This window comes from Podarcis cretensis, assembly GCF_951804945.1.
Source record: "Podarcis cretensis genome assembly, chromosome: 7".
NCBI classification, from domain to species: Eukaryota; Metazoa; Chordata; class Lepidosauria; order Squamata; family Lacertidae; genus Podarcis; species Podarcis cretensis.
The window spans coordinates 28,693,837-28,714,702 of NC_137176.1; the positions used below are offsets into that span (position 1 = coordinate 28,693,837).

The following is a 20,866-nucleotide window of genomic DNA, read 5'->3' on the forward strand; positions in this document are numbered from 1 at the left end:
TGCTTTCGAACTGCTAGGTTGGCAGGCGCTGGGACCGAGCAGCGGGAGCGCACCCCGCCGCAGGGATTCGAACCGCCGACCTTTCGATCGGCAAGCCCTAGGCGCTGAGGCTTTAACCCACAGCATTTAGCCTGAGGCAATTGGTAGTGGAAGAAGACATGCATTCAGTGTTGCGGGCCGAAGTCCGTGGAACTCCCTCCCAACTGCAATTAGACAGGCACTCTTCAAGCTGAACTTCAGGAGCATGGCAAAAATTATCTTACTCCGCCAGCCATTTTAAGGTAGCGTTTGGGTTTCTGTTTGGTTGCATGATGGTTTTATTCTGTATGGTTTTACAGTGGTACCTCGGGTTAAGTACTTAATTCATTCCAGATGTCCGTTCTTAACCTGAAACTGTTCTTAACCTGAAGCACCACTTTAGCTAATGGGGCCTCCCACTGCTGCCGCGCCGCCGGAGCAAGATTTCTGTTCTCATCCTGAAGCAAAGTTCTTAACCCAAGGTACTATTTCTGGGTTAGCGGAGTCTGTAACCTGAAGCGTATGTAACCTGAAGCTTATGTAACCTGAGGTACCACTGTATTTTTACGTAAACCGCTTGTAAATGCTTGCAGTTAAACGAATGAGATGCATCCCTGTAAATAAAATAAAGAACTGGCCCTTTGTGGTGCAGATTATCAAGCATATATTCGCAGAGCTCGGTTTCCAAATCCCCTTGAGCTCATTGTGATACTTCCATCCCCCTTGACAGCTTGGGAAGGGGAACTGGGTCAAAGAGGTGTGCAGGCATGAAATCCAGTGGCAGCTTTCAGCCAGGAGGAAGGGGGGGGAGTTAAGGAAGGAAGACTGAATGACCTAAGGAATGAGGAGCTGGCTAAGAAGAGGGGTGCACTGCGTTTGAACCCCCCCCTCAAATGATCATCTATATTATGTGGAACAGCTTTCCTGCCACACTCCCACAGTTTTTGCCCCAGATGCTGTCGTGTAAGCCTGAGTACCATAAGCTCAGATGAAGTTTTGTGTTCTTCCCCAGAGACCTCTCATTGGCTTCAGAGTAAAAAGACAACAGCAAAGTTAACATTCCCAGGTCACCCCTAGGAGTGACTTAGGCTGTAGAACCAGAAAGTATGGGTAGAGAGAGGGAGAACAGAAAGAATCTTACCCTTTGCGGTGTTTTGTTGTGGGACCTCACCTGTAGCAATTAATTTTTAGTTATGCTAATATGTTATAACCTATATATTTTACACCCCTGTTTCTTCTATAGCTGATCTCTAGGGAATGCTGTCACAATACGATTTTTTTTAAGGACTGTTGTGTCAACTTTGCATCAATGGAGACCTCCGGAAAATCCCTCTGGGTTCCCTGCAGATGATAGGAGGGAAGATAGTAAGATGAAGAGGTTTCTGTACATTCCTCCCTCTACCTTTACTAATGTCCTGCAAAGGTGAAAACACTTTACATTTAAACGGGGATGGGGTAGCTGTGTAGCTTTCCAGACATGGTTGGACTCCAACTCCCATCAGCCTTAGCATGCATTGCTATGCATGGTGGGAATTGTAGTCCAGCAACATCTGGAGGACCATATGTTCCTCACATGGGTGTAGCTGCCCACCAACCAATACAAAATCAGTAAAAATACTTAACTGAGGTTCCACACCCTAACATAAAGCCTGCCCCCCCATATAAATCGTGGCTACGGCCATGGTTCCCCATCCCTACCTTAAAGGTGAACACATTAAAAAGAATTCCGGTTTTATAGGTGACGAGAGAGATTTTTGTCTGAGCCATAATGTTTCGGTTTGCCTTAGACAAGCCTGTGTTTCCCAGGCTCAGTGCTGGCCTTTTCCCATCTGTAACACGGGAGCTATAACAGTGCTGTGCCTTTGTATAGTTGTAAAAACGCTGAATAATACGTTGGGCTGTGTCGGGGTTTTTTTGCAGCACTTAATTATGTAGTGCTCTAAGTAGTATTGTTTTTCTTAAAACATGTAAAATTTAATACGCAACCCACTTTTTTTATAGCTTGGATTGTTTGTCAGGCAAAACAAAAAGCCACTATGCCTGTTATCTTAAAGGATATTTTGGAATGAACAAAGATTAACTGCTTAGTTTATAAAACAACAACAACAACAACCCTGTTCTAAGTTCATGGACTTCCTGTTAAAGTTACTCACAGGTTATTATACTTCCTGTTAACCACTCTCCTTGTGAAATAAGATACGTTGTTTTCGGTTTGAAGGCCTCCATAAATAAGTTGTGGAAAGGCGGAGGAAACACATGGGAGTATATAAACTTGTATCTGATCATTTGTGAACTTCTTTTCCATTACAGTGGTACCTCAGGTTACATACGCTTCAGGTTACATATGCTTCAGGTTACAGACTCCGCTAACCCAGAAACAGTGCTTCAGGTTAAGAACTTTACCTCAGGATAAGAACAGAAATCGTGCTTTGGCGGCGTGGCGGCAGTGGGAGGCCCCATTAGCTAAAGTGGTGCTTCAGGTTAAGAACAGTTTCAGGTTAAGAATGAGCTCTGGAACGAATTAAGTACTTAACCCGAGGTACCACTGTACATGCTTGGCAGCCAGCAAGGGTACCCATTCTTGTGACCCCTTTTCAAATGGACTTGAATCCTTAAGATCCATACAGATCCATTTTTTAAAAAAACATAGTCATCGCCCCAATGTCAGTCAGTGTACTGATCTGGAAAGTTAGGACGGCCACGTGTGAAGGAGAACAGGGCTGCTCTGCCTTTCGATAGCTGTATAGATGAGGAGGGAATTTCAGCAGGTGCAACTTCTCTCTTGTAGCACTATGCTGTGAAGCCGCTATGTTGAACGTCCCATCGCTGCACATTTTGGGATGGTGAACTTAAGGGCCCTCCCAGATTCTGTTTGGGTGGCAACTCTCCTTAATTCCTGACCATGTTTGCTAGTACTTATGGGAGTCTGAGTCCACCATCTGGAGGGCCACAGTTTTTTCCCACCCCTGCTTTAAAAATCCAGTAGCCTTCATCTGTTGCAGCTGGTTAGTTACCCTGTTTGCAATGGACAATTCTAAACAAGACCCACTGGTCTTAAGAGAATTTATTCTGAAAAGCTGCATTCCCTAAGTCATTCACTCCAAAGCAGCTTCAAGTAAGAACCTTTGTACAAAGTATGGCATAGGGTGGGAGGTTAAACTCGCTGTTAAAAAGGATGAGAGAATTTTTCAAGTTGTGATTATCAAGCTTTTTATTTAAATAGAATCTATCTTGATCCAGATAAGTGTTTAGCTCAGCTGATACGGTATCAGGGGATAGGAAGAATGGTGGATGAAGACAAGTTCATATCCTAAACTAAGGGTGGGGGGATCTGTGGCCTTCGAGATGTTGCTTGACTCCAGTTCTATTAGTCCCAGCCAGCACAGTCTATGGCTGAGGACAATCGGAGTTGTAGTCCAGTAGTATCAGGGTGGGGGGGGGGCAACAGGTTCCCCACCCCTGTGAAACACTCTGGCTTCCATGGAGTTAGTGTGATCAGATTTCGTGAAAGCAAGACTTTGGAACAATTTCTAACGCAGTTCTCTAGTGAAAAGTGCCTTTGGACTTCTTAGATAGGAGGTGTTTTATATTAGGGTGGTTTTTTTTGGTGGTTTCCTTCTTTAGAAAGGGTAGAATTTGTTACAGAACCTTGTTAATTTACATCAGTGGTTTTTTGTTTTTTTTTAAAAAAAGTTTATGTCCCACTCAGGGTGGTGTTAAAAATTAATATCTATACTTGGCACCTGTTTTCTGAAGAAGAAGAGCTAAGAAGAAGAAGAGCTAAGAAGAAGAAGAAGAGCTACTATCCTGTGGAATAACAGGAAAAGAACTGATAATGGATATGACGACTGAGCCTGTAATGTGGTGGACATCTTCATTCTGAAACACAAGGCCAAGCAAATAAGGTTAGAATGGCTGCTGATCTAAATAGTTTCTAGGTGGGTTTCCATATGCCCTCATTTCATAACAGAAAAGTCACGGGCATAAGCACACATGGATAGGGTATAAATTATATTACTGTATGTGCCGTTACAAGGAGGCTTCCTTCTGATGATCTGGAAATGAAGAGGACCATGCTGCTATTCGAAGTCCACCTTGCATATTTGCTAGAGTACTGGTCTTCAGCTGGTGGTGGGACCCACTAGCAGGTCGTGGCCTGATCTAAGGTGGGTCGCTTCAAGAGTGCGAATACATAGTAAAATATATATTTGACCATGCAGATATATAGCAAAATATTAATAAATTGGTCCCCAAATGCTTGTTTTGATTAAAAGTGGGTTCTGAAAAGGTTGGAAATACCTACTCTAGGTAATGTTCCAGGCTCCCAAATGCCCTTTACTTGCTTGTGAACCTTAGATTAGACAAACTGTAAGCATAGGTGTGCATGTAGCTGAGATGTGCCTGCCTTCTTTGAGGCCATTACAGAAACCCGTGCTAGTGCACCTGATTGTATCCTTCAGAACTATGTTCCTAGGTTTAAGGAATGAGGCTTCCATGGCCACACCTACAGTAGAAGAGGGTTTTTTGCTTTAAATAGCTCTTTGAAATCCGGAAGTCCGCACAGAGTTGTTCAGTGGAGTTCGCCTAACGGATTTTAGGCCAATACCACATGTGTTTCTTCAGAACTAAGCCATCATACTGAATAGGGAAGTACACAAAAGGAAAGCATGCAGAGAATTAGCCTGTGCTTCAAGAATGGGATGGTATCTGAATAAGCTACCAATTCCTACACAGAACTTAACTTCTGTTCCAAATTATCTCTCTCCTTTTGCCTCCATGATCTTTCCCCTCCACTGCTTCCTTTTTTTCTCTTTCACCATAAGAAACATTAACAAACTTTAATACCCTGCAGAAACCTCGCTAGGAAAAAATAAAATAATGCCTTCGATGGAACGTAGGCGAGAGGGTTTTTATTTTATTGCAGCTTTCTCCAAGCTGGTGCCCTCCAGATGTTTCAAACAACGGCCTATAGTCAGGTATGATAGGAAACGCATGGTCCAAAACATCTGGATTTTATCCTGGAAGGGACTCTTCCTGCCCGCGCCAAACGCTTGAGAACCAATCTAATTCTTTAGCTCGGGGTCAGCAACGAAACCAAATGCATTCCTCCCTCGTCCTTTGCACATGCATGTTTCCATTTCGGCCATGTCCTTTCTCTGTTTTAATCCTTATCCGCCTATATCTGATTCTGGGAAACGAGCAGAGAAGTCGAGCTCTGGAGTTTGCGGGAGGGAACGCCCCCTCCCGGGGAGGAGAGGCTTCGCCCATGACAGACAGGGACCCCGAGCCTCTTTAATCGTCGCCTCCGCTGCCCATCAACGAGAGGAGGAGGCGGGCGCTTCCCTCGGCTGGGTCGTGGTACCTGCGAGCAACTTGCCGCCGCTCACATGAGTGACTCGAGGCTGCCCGAGCTGGCGAGAGGAGAGCGCGCGCAATTGGGATTGCCTTGAAAAGCGCCCTCAGGCTTTCGCGCAAGGCGAATTTGACAGGGAACCCGGCTGGGAATTGGGCTGCTTTGCTTTTTAATTATTATTTTTCTGCAAGGAATTTGATTCCTGGGGAGAAAGCAAGGACCTGAGAGGAACGCTTCTTTTCCCCATTTTTTTTTTTTTTTTTACTTTCGGCATTTGAGGTTGGGCTCCCTCTTCTTGGGTCCTTCCCACCCCTCGCCCAGCTCTGTCAAGAAGCGCATCTTCTTTTCCTTGCCCGAATTGCGAGGGAATTTCTCTGGGAAACGGGGGCGAGGCGGCTTGCTCTTCCTCCCCCCTGCGCTGCTTTCCATTCTCACTTTGCTCGTCGACGCGCAAGCAAACGGCCGGCTGAGGAGGCAAAAAAAAGAGACGCCGGGCGAAACTGAGACCCGCTCGGCGGGCGCGGAACCTCCGCGAGCCTTTATATTGAGGGGAATTCGCACCTGACCAGGGAGAGGAATGAGGTTAACGACTATAAAGGAGTCTCCCAACCCTCCCCGTCCCTTTTCAATGAATTAAGCCCCCGAGGGGGGGGTATATAAAGCGAGGAGACTCAGGGCGCGCTCGAGAAGCGCTTGCGAGGGCGACAAAGCGAGCAGGTTAGGCGAGGCGCGGAGCGATGCCTCCGAGGCTGCGCTGGCTTTGGTGGTGGGCGCTGGTGTGCAGTAGCGGCTGCTGCTCGCCGCCCGTCGCGGGGGCGCTGCTGGCGGGCGGCGGCGAGGGCGCCAGCAGAAGCCAAGAGCAGCCCCAGGCGCCAGTCTCCACCTCCTCGTCGTCGTCGTCGTCGTCGTCCCCGGCGGCGGCGGGCTTCCTCTACCGGCGCCTCAAGTCTCACGAAAAGCGGGAGATGCAGAAGGAAATCCTCTCCGTGCTGGGCTTGCCGCACCGGCCCCGGCCGGCGCACGGCTTGGCGCGGCAGGACGAGCAAGGAGCGGCTCCCCTGCCGCCGACGCACCACCAGCGGAGGCAGCAACAGTTGGTGCCCCCTCCGGGCAGGCTGAACTCGGCGCCGCTCTTCATGCTGGATCTCTACAATACCCTGTCCAGCGAGGAGGAGGGCGAAGAGGGGACGCAGGAACAGCAGCAGCAGCAGCAGCAGCGCACCAGCGGCCGGGAACCCCCGACGGCGCGCCCGCTGCAGCGGAAAACGCTCCTCAGTCACCACCCGGGATCCTCCGGCGGCGGCGGCGGCGGCGGCGGCTCCCCAGCCTTGGCCACCTCGCAGGATAGCGCCTTCCTCAGTGACGCCGACATGGTCATGAGCTTCGTCAACCTGGGTGAGTGTGAGGAGGAGGAGGAGGAGGAGGAGGAAAGGGGTGGAGCCTTTGCGGAGCCCTCGTTAACACCTGGCGGCGTGTGCGCGTGTGGCGTGTGTGCGCGCTAGAAACTTGTCGTGCAAACAAGAAGTGCGCGCGTGGGGTGGGGTGGGGTGGGGTGGGGGTGCATTTATGGTTCTCGCTTACTCTAGCTACCCCCGCCTTGCTTCTCCCCTCTCTCTCTCCCTCTCTCTCCCTCCCCCCCCTCTCTCGTTTTCTTGGAAAGTTGCAATCTCGGTTTATCGTCGCGCCAAAAAAGTGCCACCCACTTGCAACCGCCCCTCGCCAATTTCACGTGCTAAATGAGCTCCGAAATCTTAAGTCGCATAGTTGAGTTGCGTTCAGATGACATGATTTGCATGATGCCGTTTTATGAAGTTGGCAGGTGCATACGAAGCCCGAGAAGCGATCCTACTGGAGCATGGGTGCAGCCAGGATTTATGTGGAGTGGGGAGGTGGGTGGGGAACAGGACACCCATCTGTCATCATCCTCTGTCTGGCAGATTCGGAATGAAATGTCTCAACAAGAGTTGCTTTAAATTACTTTTCTTTTGGCCCCAGGTTCTCAGAAAAACCTGTCAAAAACTTTCTACGATTTTTACTTTTAGTTAAGGTTTTCTTTATTTATTTACTTGATGTGGGGGCTACACCCATTTACTGAATTATTGCCAGCTTCTCTGCATGTATGTATGTATGTACCTATTTATGTAGATGTGTGTCTCTCTGTGTGTGTACCCACCTCTTGGGATGGTGGAAGTGTCTAAAAAGCACATTTGGGTGTGCAGGCCAAACAGCTAATTTGGTAGTTATAATTTGGCAGCAGGAGCCTTTCACCTCTCCATCTGTACAATCAGTATTAATTGATTAAAGCAGGCATAGGCAAACTAGGTCCTCCATATGTTTTTGGGACTACAACTCCCATCATCCCTAGCTAACAGGACCAGTGGTCAAGGATAATGGGAATTGTAGTTTCAAAAAATCTGGAGGGCCGAATTTGCCTATGCCTGGATTAAAGCCTCCTCTCATATTAGAGGAGCTTTTAGCTGTATGGGACATAAACACATATTTTGAATACCTCAAAAGTTTCCTGATTCCATACATTGGGAATTTACTTGCATGTAGAAGATCCTGGGTTCAGTCCCTGGTATCGAAGATTCACATAAGCCCAGGAACATCTCTGCCTAAGGCTTTACAGACCTGCTGATGACTAGAGTAAGCTCTGGGCTAGATGGAGTAGTGGTTGTGACATATGAAATCACACCTATTGGGGGTGCAACATAAATAAAGGGCTTGCTTCTACAATCCAGTGAAGTTATATTGTTAATTCAGTTGGCATCCATCTGTTTTAGGAGACAACGGAGGAGCGCTCCTTTGGGGGTGAAGTCCAACCATTAAATTGGCCATTGTTAATTCAGGATTGTGCTAATAAGGACTTTGAATATGTAATTTGCACAGTTTCATTGCTGCACATCCCTTGCTCATTAGTCACCTCAAGTAGCCACTGACTGTCCCCAGGCTTTCACTACTTTTGTGGATGGGATTCAGTCACATACCCGCAGAATCAACTTACACAATTAAAGTGAATCTGGTGCTCTTGTGCCACAAACACGCTTCCAAAATAATCAAACTTTTTGCAAGAAAAGTGATGAGAAAATGCTCTGGAAAGTATGGGGAAACAGTTGATTGACACTGCATCTTGTTGCAGACAAATCTGAATGCATGCTCAATAAATAGGTCATCTGGAAGAGATTGCTGTCTATGCCTATTGCAACGCTGTGTTCAGGTTCCGTGAACATATGGTACTGACCATGGTACTGTTTCCATATGTCTTTGGCTGGCTTAGGATAGCTGACTCTGATACCAGAGGTCTGTTTCCTTCAAACATTTAGGTCATGAACATGTATACACATCCAATACTGAAAACAAACCCAAAGGCTTCTTCATTGGAATAAGCACCTGTGCAGTAAAGAAACAATTAGAGTGGTATGCAATTCAGTTGTACTCAGAGTAAACCCATTAAAATTAATGAACTGAAGTTAGCTATGTCTCTTAATTTCACGTGGGCTTGCTGATCAGAAGGTTGGCAGTTCAAATACCCACGATGGGGTGAGCTCCCGTTGCTCTGTCCCAGCTCCTACCAACCTAGCAGTTCGAAAGCACGTCAATGTACATAAGTAGATAAATAGGTACCACTGCGGCGGGAAGGTAAATGGTGTTTCCATGCACTCTGGTTTCCGTCACGGTGTTCCATTGTGCCAGAAGTGGTTTAGTCCTGCTGGCCACATGACTCAGAAATCTGTCTGTGGACAAACGCTGGCTCCCTCAGCCTGAACGTGAGATGAGCGCCGCAACGCCATAGTCGCCTTTGACTGGACTTAACCGTCCAGGGGTCCTTTACCTTTTCTTACCTTAATTTCAATCGTCTATTTTCTAACTAAGACTAAGATTGGCTACAACTCTTAGGCTAAAATTTTATAGCACTAAGATCCATTGAACTTAGTGGGACTTCCTTCTGAATAAATTTGCATAGTATTGCTCTTGTTAAACTCTTGCGTTATCTTGGAAGGTTGATGAGTGCCACCTATACCATTAACCTCTGCTTCTTTGAACAAACGAAGCTGATTTGTACTGCTGCAGGTTTGGGGTGGTGCTAGATGCCGTCTTGGGGTCCCTGGTATCAGAGGCTTAGGAAGGGGGGTGCGGCCCGCCCCGGGTGTTATGACTGAGGAGGGTGACAAAATGGCAGGTGAGCGGGTGGCACACCTCGCGCCCGACAGCAGCAGCTCTTCTGACCTGGCGGCAGAGAGCAGCCATCCTCAGCTGTGGTGAGGTGCGTGTCTGACCCAGCTGCGGAGAGCAGGAGGAGAGTGAGCAACAGCTTCACCCGCCCCTCTCCTACCCTGAACTGTGGCGCGTGGGAGGGCACGCTCCGCGTCCTGCCCCCTCGCCGCTGCCTGGTAGCCCTTGGATTTTCTAATGGTAATATTAGTGTTTGCCAGCAGAGGACTGCAGAAAATGGTTAATATCAGTCGGACATGTTCTCTTTTGTTGTGGAACAGGCCTTTACTGACACTTAGCCATCTATTTAGTTATGCAGTGTGTTGCCAGAGAAACAAAGTAGCTGAAGATGCTTCTGCAAGGGGGCATTTCTTTTTCCTGCCCCCACTTCCCTGGCTGGAGGTGATGTGATTAAGGTCTGTGTGTGAGAGAACAACAGCAATGCAGTCTTGAAACTGAGTCTGAAAGAAAGACCTGATGGGGAACAGCATCTGTTGGAGTGATAACTCTGAGACCCTTCTATCTTACCCTGTTTGTGTGTGTGTGTGTGTGTGTGTGTGTGTGTATTGTGTATGTGTGTAATAAAAACCTTATATCACAGAAACTGCAGCAGTCTTCAGTAATTTTCACTGAAAGGAAGTAAAGCTTAAGGGATGTTATGGGACCTGCGAAACTTCTAGTCACTCTTTCTCTGTGTATGTTTGTGTGAATGTGTGTGTGCAATACAGAAGTACCTTGGTTCTCAAACGCCTTGGTAATCAAATGCCTTGGTTCTCAAACACCAAAAACCCGCAAGTAAGTGTTCCGGTTTGCGAACGTTTTTTGGAAGCCGATCGTCCAACGCAACTTCCATTTGAGTGCAGGAAGCTCCTGCAGCCAATTGAAAGCTGCACCTTGGTTTTTGAACATTTTGGAAGGCAAATGGACTTCCGGAATGGATTAAGTTTGGCGCTTTTGTTCTTGCTATTTATTTGGCGTTTTTGTTTTTGAGGCTTTTTCGGTTAATTTGTTTTTGTGACTGTGTGGAACCCAGTTCAGCTACTGACTGATTTATCGTGTGACTGCGGAAATGGATAAAAGCCCGCCATCCAAATAATGACTATCATCAGTGCAGGTAAGAAAAAATAATAATTTTAATTTTTATCATCTACAATACTGTCTTATTTATTTTATAGTACAGTACATTGATTATTGCTTTCATTTTATGGATCAATGGTTTCGTTAGATAGTAAAATTCATGTTAAACTGCTGTTTTAGGGGTTGTTTTTAAAAGTCTGGAACGGATTAATCCGTTTTGCATTACTTTCTATGGGAAAGCGCATCTTGGTTTTCGAACGCTTTGGTTTTGGAACAGACTTCCGGAACAGATTAAGTTTGAGAACCAAGGTACCACTGCAATATCAGATCACTGTTCCATCTTGCCCAGTCATGTCTCTCCTCACGCTAGGTTTCAAGTAGGTATACTGCCCAAAATCCTTTTCATGCCAGGAATTGAACCTGATACCTCCAGCATGTAAAACACATTCTCTACTACCAAAATTATGACCTCTTTCCAGACGTCCTATCTTCCTAGGTAAGCCACGTGCCAGCATATTCCAGAGCATTTTATACTTTCCAGTCCTTTAATTTATGTTGGATATTAAAAGCACTAAAAACTTCAGCGGCTGTGAGTTTGTGTGGTTAAAGTCTGACATACCGTCTAGGAAAACAGGGTCTGTCTTTTCCTGTGTATGGATGGACGCAGGTTAGCGACTCATTCCCTAAATACCCCTCCCAAATGCACATAATTCCTCTGATCCTTTGAGAGTTGCTTCTTGGTGTATATGCTGATGAAAGGCATCGCTAGGTGCAGACTCAAACATTAACTGTACGGTAATCAAATAAAAAAGCTGCCCCTTTTCTGATTTAGGAAAGGGAGGTATTTAAAGCCCTTACAGAACATGCTGATTTTCCTCTTCAACTATTTATCATCGGAAAGAGAGAATATAGCTTACTACCGGTACTTGCTCCCCCTCCCCAAAAAAGTGGCAGTTACTTAGGGCTTGTCCACAATGTCTGCTTGGCCCATGCTTTCCAATAACGAGTCTGAACAGTTTCTCCCTTGCCTGCTTCTTTTCTAGGGAAAACGTGTTCTTTAGCAGGAGAAAACCAGATTTGCCATTTGCTTCAATTGAGCACCGAAGAGCAGTTTTCCCGGAGGGGAGAAGCAGTAAGACAAGAGGAAGTGTGGCTAAACCCTTAGAGCTAGTTTAAATATTGCAGATAAGTGAAACAAAACCAAACCAGAAGCACAAATAACTTGTGTTGTGCAGAAGCAAATACTTTAAGAGATGCCACGCGTAAGTTTAGCAGAGATATCTGGGGCCCATGGGTTAGGGAAAAGCTTTGGTGAACCCTGTGTTGTGTGTAGGCATTTTGGTGAGGCGATTTCAAAAGGCAAATTGTGCTTTGATAGTTGGGTGTAATGGTCTTCTATGAGTGCAATGAATGTTTGCAACCATTGGCGATGTAAAGACTCAGGTGGAATCTACACACATATAAAAACCGGTCTGAAAATACTTTTTAAAAAAGTGTTTTTAAAAATACAGTGGTGCCCCACAAGACGAATGCCTCGCAAGACGAAAAACTCGCTAGACGAAAGAGTTTTCCGTTTTTTGAGGTGCTTCGCAAGACAAATTTCCCTATGGGCTTGCTTCGCAAGACGAAACGTCTTGCGAGTTCTTGAGAGTTTGTTTCCTTTTTCTTAAAGCCGCTAAGCCGTTAATAGCCACTAAGCCGCTAATAGCCGTGCTTCGCAAGATGAAAAAACCGCAAGACGAAGAGACTCGCGGAACGGATTAATTTCGTCTTGCGAGGCACCACTGTACACGGAATTTTCCATAAGGCTCACCATCGCCATCTAGCATCACATTGTATATTGCACTTAAAACGTTTTATTTGCAGCTGTGTAGCTGAGTTCTAAGCTGCAGTGTTGGGGACTGGGCATTGTTGTTCCTGCAATTCTAGGCTACACAGCATGGATGCGCTGAGTGTTCTCATCTCATTCTTGTCCCTCTTAGTCAATGTGAAGTGGTGCAGGATCACAAATGACTGTACAGTCTGCACGCACTTCAGAGTTGTGTAAGTACCGGTACATGGTCTTGCTATAAATGCACTTCATCCTTCTGGTAGTCCATTAACACAGAGAATGAGGGAAAGCCCATAAAAATTGTTTCCAGCTATAGGGAATGTGCTTAACTTGGATGAAAGTACATTGCACAATTGTGATTCTTATCTCAGAGAATAATGCAGAATGGATGAGAATTATCTTTTCTCTCTTCTCTAAGGAATACTGACTGACAGCTGGAATGCAGTAGAAAGATGAGTACAGAAGAATAAAGTATTAAAGCAGGCTTGATTAAAATGTTGATAGTTCTTTTTAAAAAAGATGATGGCATTTGAAGAGTATTTTTGGAACTGAAATATTATGCCATTTGAGATGGGGGAATAATGAAAATGAACTTCAGCATGCACAATGAAATTCTGAGATCGTGAGAGAATTTTGGTATGTTGAGTTCATTGTGGATTTTATATATATATATATATATATATATATATATATATATATATGTAGATGTTTTGATAAATGATGTTGATCATTAAGCTAAGCAGTAGAACCACGATAACTATGCAGGAAATGGTTTCTTTAATGATTGCGCTGTTGAAATACCCTGCTGAACATTTTTCATGTTTTCAGTTCTAGTCCAACGATATGTTTACATCAATTTTCAAAACACTCCCAGTTGGCAACAGAAGTATGGGAACCAGAATGAACACTTTGCTAAGACATATTTTAAAAGAAGTCTGGTTAATTAATTTCATTAAATTATATTGGATAAGTTTCTTCAAAAGAACCTAAACAGTAGAGACTGCATTTTGCTATATGGAATCTTAAGCCCCCCACCCCTCCCCAAATTAACACACTTAAAAGCAGGCAAGATGTTTCATTGTATCCTAACCTAGTTCTGCTGATGGTGGAGGCATCTATATGTAAGGCAAACTCCTCCATTTCAGATTCTTTAGGGAAGGAAACTTCACTGGGGGAAGAATTGTAGAAAAATTCAAAGGACTGAATCTTTCATAAAGGAAATCCTTTAATGAAGGATATTCTTTCCTAGAGGATAAAGCTAACAGTGGCTACTAACCATGATGGTTATGAAACAACAACAACAACAACAACAACAACAACAACAACAACAATAATAATAATAATAATTTATTATTTATACCCCACCTGTCTGGCTGGGTTTCCTCAGCCACTCTGGGCGGCTCCCAATAGAATATTAAAAACACCAAACATAAAAAACTTCCCTAAAGAGGGTTGCCTTCAGATGTCTTCTAAAAGTCAGATAGTTCTTTATTTCTTTGACATCTGGTGGGAGGGCATTCCACAGCTTGGGTGCCACCACTGAGAAGGCCATCTACATGGTCAGCCCAGGGCAGCCAAGGACCTCCATGCACCTCAGGGAGGTCACTTCAGTGCTGCTAATGCAGCAATTTGTCATGGGGCAGGAGTCAGCTTTGCCTGCTGAACAGCAGCCTGAAGGGGGAGAAGGCAGAGTGACTCCATCTGCAGCTGCACCCTTCAGGAGAGAAGGCACTGATGAGAACCAGCTGGCTTCTTAAGCAGAGCTTCCAGCAGCAGCCAGATGCTAGTAACCACGCTTACAGTTTCTAGTCCTACCTTGCTGCTTCCTGCTTGTCTTGACCCTTGACCCTCGGATTCCCTGACCCCTGGATTTCTGTTTGCCTGACCATAGGACTGGACCTGACTTCGCATGCTGACTCCGCCTCCAGGCAAGTACGCCTCAGATAATCTTCTGGCCTCCCACTTCACTGAGCACTGCAGGTTGTTGTTCAGCAGTTGGTTACCAGCCCCTTGCCTGGGGCTGTGCAGCCAGGAATATGAATGAGGGTAGATAGTATGTTAATTTGCCTTCGTGTTCCGTGTTTAAAGTGCATGTGAGTTAAAGCCATGCTCAGAGATGTCCAGTCACCCATGGCAAATAAGAGCTGGGCTTTACTTCAATCTGCATGGTGGGATGTTGCTTCATATGCCACTGCAGAACGATTAAAACAATCCTTGCCACCTGTTTTGTTGGATGTTTGGAATATGTGACTCTTAGTTTTTCAGAACATCGGAGCACGCTGTAATTAATCTGGTGTTTGTTGACACCCTTGATAGATATGAAAGCTGGACAATATGTTTATGACCACTCTTTTTGTTACATTTTATTTTGCATTTTACTTTTGGGGACCTTTTGCTTTTCTGAACTTTTTATTTATCTGAAAACTATTTTTTTTAAAGCCTTTGTGCTGGGCAGATAAACACCTGAAAGGGATTTGAATCTATTTTCTTTGTAGTCCATTATTGTAACATACGTGACTCATGGAGGTTTGTGTTGTGGATGACTTGGTGCAGGGTTGGTTTAAGGTCTTCCTTTTGGGGGACAGTGAGAAGTATAATTCCCGAAAGAGAGAGAGAGAGAGAGAGACAGCCAGCAGAAGAATTCTGAATCATGTCATGTCATGAATAAAGTACCAGGAAATACGAATCAACACCAGAAACTTCTCACTAGCACCCAGCTTGCAAGCCTCAATGATGCATTTCAGTTCTTTAGCAGGAACTAGGCTTTAACCAGATGTAATTAATTGCTGCTTTCACTTCTGTCTTCTCCCCCTACTATTCCTAGTGTAGTGTACTACAGTTCTTATCTTAAAAAATGAAACTTTACAAAGAAGCAGAACAATATGCCATGAAACTGAGAATTGGGCCTTAAATAGGCAGTCTGCTTTTGGCAAGGATATGCTTATCTGTCCTATTCTGAAAAGGTAGAGAGCATGGCCTGTTTGTAAAGACCACCCCACCCCAATATTCCAAATACGCATGGTACTGACAAAATTTCAGGGTACCTATATTTTGCCCCCCACCCATAAATCAGAATGGTGATGGAACTTGGCCTATCAATCATATGTTACAAAGAAATACAAGTCTGAATTAAGCAACATACTTTTAACACACCATGCTAGTTCATAGCCCCCTTTGGTCTAGTGTAACTGCCTGTGTACACACTCCTGTTTACTCTGTACCCAGTACACTCCCACTGCTGGTTTGAGAAGCAGAGTACACATGATGCTAGCCACAACCCATATCCTGTATCTATCCTGTCATTTCTTTTGAAATACTGCATTTTGATGTGTTCCTCCACCACCACCCAGCTTTGCTCCAAATTGAAAGAATTGAAATTGGAAAAAAGGAAAGTCCTTGCAGTATTTTTTTTTTTTAAAGTCGGTGATGTTTTCAGGGTAGCTTTGAAATTGCAGATCAAAAGGAGACCCCTACGTACCGTAGATGGTGATATGGTGTGTAATGAATTTGTGAATTTGTGTTTCTGGCTTCGTGAAGTGCTTTAGCATGTTCTTGGTACTAAATATTTGAACGATCACTTTATGCAGTCTTTGTTAAAGTGGTCATGCAAAAGTAGTTTTTATGGTGCTTGTAAGTTCACAAGTTGGTGCAAAAGGGCCAGGAGTACTTTCCCAGAGTGTTTGCCAGAAGCAGCAATATCTTTTTAAAAAACTCATATTAGTAAATCAGAATCTCTTGTTTCTATTGCTGGGGCCAGAGATTAAAAACAAAAATAAATAATGTATTACATAGTCACTAAGTGACTTTGCAAGAATGCTAATCTTCACATTTAACGCGACTGCTCTATGTAGTGTACTGATGCCCAGCCGATCAGTAACTCAGTTTCCCTCTAGATTTTTCAAATATTAATTTATAGTATATATGTACTGGAACATTTGATACTTCACACTTATTTATTTATGCAAACATTTTAGAATTCCTTAGAGTTCTAGAATTGCATTTTATTAGACAGCAGCAAAGTCAAGTTTGCTACCAAGCATGCACTTGATGTGGAGCAGCCAGATGACAAATATATTGTTGCAAGCCACCCCATTCTCTGAGCAGTGCAAGGCTCCAGGTGCTTACATATTTCCTTTTGGAAATGAGGCACATCGGACACTTTGGTACCTTTAGACTATATGCTTTATTGATACATATATACAACCTGAGCCAATGATGGAGGGGTTCACAACATCAACAACCCCAAGAGAGTCTCGCTTCTCCCATAGCCACAGCCTTGGATTCCAGGAGAAGTCAGGCATGGCTCTGGCTTTTCAGCTTGCTGTCTTTACCAGCCTGTAACTCCCCCCTTCCCTTCACATCAGGGTCAACTCTCAGCTCTTAACTCTGGCTTTATTTCTAACTATCTCAGAGCTGGAGAAGGAGCCTCACCCATTTGTTATCCAGCACAGAACCTTTGTTTTCTTAATGGCCCATCTCCCAGGTGATCTCCTGAATATGGAAAGCTGGGTTCAAGGATTAGAAGTCTGGCATATAATTTAACACCCCAAATCTTGATTAAATTCTAACACCTACTGGACCCAGGAATTTAGGGGAGTCTGGCATGCACAAATTCTTAACACCATATAGCAAGTCAACATGCTGGACAGATTGAGCAGCTGTGAAAATCATCCAGGCTATCATGGTGGTGGTTTTTTGGTTGCCATAGCATGTTAGGAGTCAGTCCTTCAATTCTTTTTAAGCAAACAAAATAAATGTTTTGTTTGTTTAAGATTCTTCAATCATTTCATTATTAAAGAATTATGATTTGCAGTTTTCTGTTGCTGCATCGTTTAAATCCTCAGCCATAAAAGCATATGTTTTTAGCGAACTGCCCCACACAGGTGCATATGCAAAAAATACTTATCTTGTCATTTTCAATATTATGGTTGCTTAGAGGGTATTGCTTGTAAAGAAGTTAGATGTTCTGTTTACCCAATGGCGAAAGAGTGACATAACGTCTATTTGAAGCAATGGCACCTTTCCCATTAGGCAACAAGGATTAATTGAATACAGAGCAAGGCTTCTTAGGCATATTGGGATGTTTATGTTTTAGCATGGAGATACTGGGGGCAGGGGGAACATTGCTGGAGGCACATCAGCACAGCGCTTGAATTTAGGGATTGCTCGTCTCTGCAGTTCATACTTGTTGGCAAGGCCCCCAATCCCACATCCAGCTAGAGAGCAAGTGTGGGCAAAACGTTACATCCATTTATGAAAACTATAACATACACAGTAATATAGAGTTTCCCCCTAAATGTTAGTGTAACTGAGAATGTTTTATGCAGGGTGAAAAGGCAGGGAGGGAGGTAATTTGCAAGCAGTGAGTGGGGCCAAAAATTAAGATCAGAGGTACTTCTCACGCTTTCTCTCCAAGTCCTCTTTCCCTTGCTGAGCAACCCCTCCTCAGCTAGATAAACTGTACCTCCTCTGCAGTGTTCTCATGATAATTGGGCCTGTGCTGCTATTAAGCTTCTTCCTGTGAATGAATGAATCTTTATTTGCATCAGCCATCTGCCATAGCAATAAAACAACAATATAATATACAAAGAATAGAAATTAAAAAATCAATTATATAAAATACATTTTAGGGTTTTGAATCAATAGTCAAATAGTGGATCTTTGGATTTGGATTTGATATTCCGCTTTATCACTACTGAAAGGAGTCTCAAAGCGGCTAACAATTCTCCTTTCCCTTCCTCCCCCACAACAAACTCTCTGTGAGGTGAGTGGGCCTGAGAGACTTCAAAGAAGTGTGACTAGTCCAAGGTCACCCAGCAGCTGCATGTGGAGGAGCGGGGAAGCGAACCTGCTTCACCAGATTACGAGTCTACCACTCTTAACCACTACACCACACTGGCTCCCTAGAATATTTCTTATTCTAATTGCCCCAGCTAATTCTTCCTATGCTTAATAGATAATGGGAGGGATTTCCATCAGCGTTGTAAGAGGGAGAGGAGAGGTTTTTTTTAAAAAAAAATAAAAAACCCCTCTCCTTGCAGTCTTCTTTGTGCTGTTGAACTGGTTGGCTCTTGGTGGAAAGGGGGCTGGACTGAAGAAAAAAGGGCTCCTTTGGAGAAACTGTTTAAAAATAAATTATTTTGATCCACTTCTACCTGCTGCTTGGCTGGTGGGCCAATAGCAGCCCAGGGAGCACAGATTGCACACTGCTTAACAACAACAATAATATAAACAGAAAAAATAGAAAAGGGGGCATGTTTCTTAGAGACTGTGTGTACTGATTGGAGAAAGCACATGCTGTGCAGACAATACACAAAATTCACTTGATATAGGTTCATGCCCCAATATTTGCTGAGGGTTATGTATATTGTCTGGTTAATGTGCATAATTCTCTCTTCATGGGAGAGGCCTGGTAAATGTGCACAATTGCTGGTTGTTGTGCATACTAACCACTGAATATATATAATCAGTCTGCCATTAATCTTTGTTTCATGAGCACATTTGAAAGTGATGAAAATCCCAGTTTTAACTGAGAACTAGAATTCTTAACTTCAAAGGTCATGGTTGAATACCAGATTTTCTGCAATCTGCACTCCACCCCCTCTTCCTCAGCCTTTTCCACAATTCCTTTTTTAGGGGTGGAGATTAAGCAAATTGTTAGCCTTTTATTTGTCCCACATCTTGATTTGAGGAAGGGGAAATAGAGCAGCCAGCCTAGCCACATCGCAGTCATGGAAATCTCTCTTACCCCACCAACCATTCTTCACCTCCCAGTGCAAGACAGATATTCAGTTTCTTAATTGTTGAGGTGGGAGGAACCCTTTCGTTTTACTTCAAAGCAAATGAGCAGTGGCTATAGAGATAATGATTTGTTTAAGTTATTGTTATAAACAGTGCAAGGAAAGCATAAACATGGATGTCATGCCAACATTCAGTATTGCATACTGAATAAGCTCTAGTGAATGTCATTCCCTTGCCTTTCTCATTTTCTTCAACAAGGGATGTGCAATTTCCTTTTTTTTAACTGGATACTCTTTTGCTTACTGGGATTGTTAAAATGAAAGACTACAACCTTTTACTACAAGGAAAGAGGGCTCAAAGTACAGGAATATTGCTCTTTTGCTCTTTAGATCCTATGCACATTTGCTTGAGAGTAAGTCTGAACACAACAGGGCTTACTTAGGAGTCGTCATGTCACCTCACTGTACTGCTAATGACTTCAACAGCAGCTTAGACAAAACTTTCCATTCAATAGTGCACAGGTTGTTTAGAAATTGGAAAATGTACCTTTTTGTGATACTTTTTTTGGTGAAGTTATTTTGCAAACACTTACCTGACAACAAACAGTGTGGAAATTGCATTTTTAGAAGGGAGAGACTTTAAATGGGAGAGACACAAGTTAAAAGCTTTATAACAATACTTACTATAGAATAGGGTAGCATTAATTATACATATCTAAAATCACAATGGATAAAATGTTAATTGCCTGTGGATGCCAGGGAAGTTGGGTTTGAAATCGTGTAGGAAATTCTTTAAAGTCACGTCTTCAACAGCCTTGTTCTATGAACCCACAATTGTCATTAGCTTTACTAATTTACCCAATGGAGCAAAACTGCATTTTTTTTTTTTTTTAAATCTCTGATCTAGAAGTCATACCCAAGAGAGAGACATGGATGTTTGAAGGGCCTTGTCATCCAGGGGAGATCTAAATACCTTCTTCTGTCTGTTGACTGGGAAGAAGTGTATAGGATTGGAATAGTGATACTGCTGCTGACTCACTGGAAGGACAGATCGTGAAGCTGAGGCTCCAATACTTTGGCCACCTCATGAGAAGAGAAGACTCCCTGTAAAATACCCTGATGTTGGGAAAGATGGAGGGCACAAGGAGAAGGGGACGACAGGACGAGATGGTTGGACAGTGTTCTCGAAGCTACCAGCATGAGTTTGATCAAACTGCGGGAGGCAGTGGAAGACAGGAGTGCCTGGCGTGCTCTGGTCCATGGGGTCACGAAGAGTCGGACATGACTAAACGACTAAACAACAACAACAACTGCTGCTGAGCAGTGCCTTTGGTGCAATGCTCCACTTTCCCCTCCTCCTGTGTGAATCCATTGCTTTCATTGCCTCCCTTGCAGTATGATCGCTATCAGGAGTGTCACCTTGGCCCCGTGACAATAGGTGCCCAGGGCCATGGGTGCCATGCAGCGTGCATTTCCCAGACACTTAAATTTGTGGGTGCCTGGTCCCTTCATGGGGAGTTTTGTGGGTGCTTGGGAACCAAGGGAGTTGGCACTTATGATCCATATTATACTTTTTCTGCCACTCTCCAAACAATTGGGAAATCTGCAAGATAAAATTTTGAAAAACTGAATAGT

The 20,866-nt window shown here is 44.1% G+C and overlaps 1 protein-coding gene across 1 annotated transcript in view; it reads left to right on the forward strand.

Annotated features, from left to right (window-relative positions):
* Positions 1-6,093: 6,093 nt before the first annotated feature.
* The window catches only part of BMP6 (bone morphogenetic protein 6), a 93,526-nt gene continuing 78,753 nt past the window's right edge, over positions 6,094-20,866 (forward strand). The window contains exon 1 of the mRNA XM_079985020.1: positions 6,094-6,766. Coding sequence (XP_079841146.1) covers positions 6,109-6,766 — 658 coding nt within the window. The 5' untranslated portion in view covers positions 6,094-6,108. The remainder of the gene's footprint in view (positions 6,767-20,866) is intronic.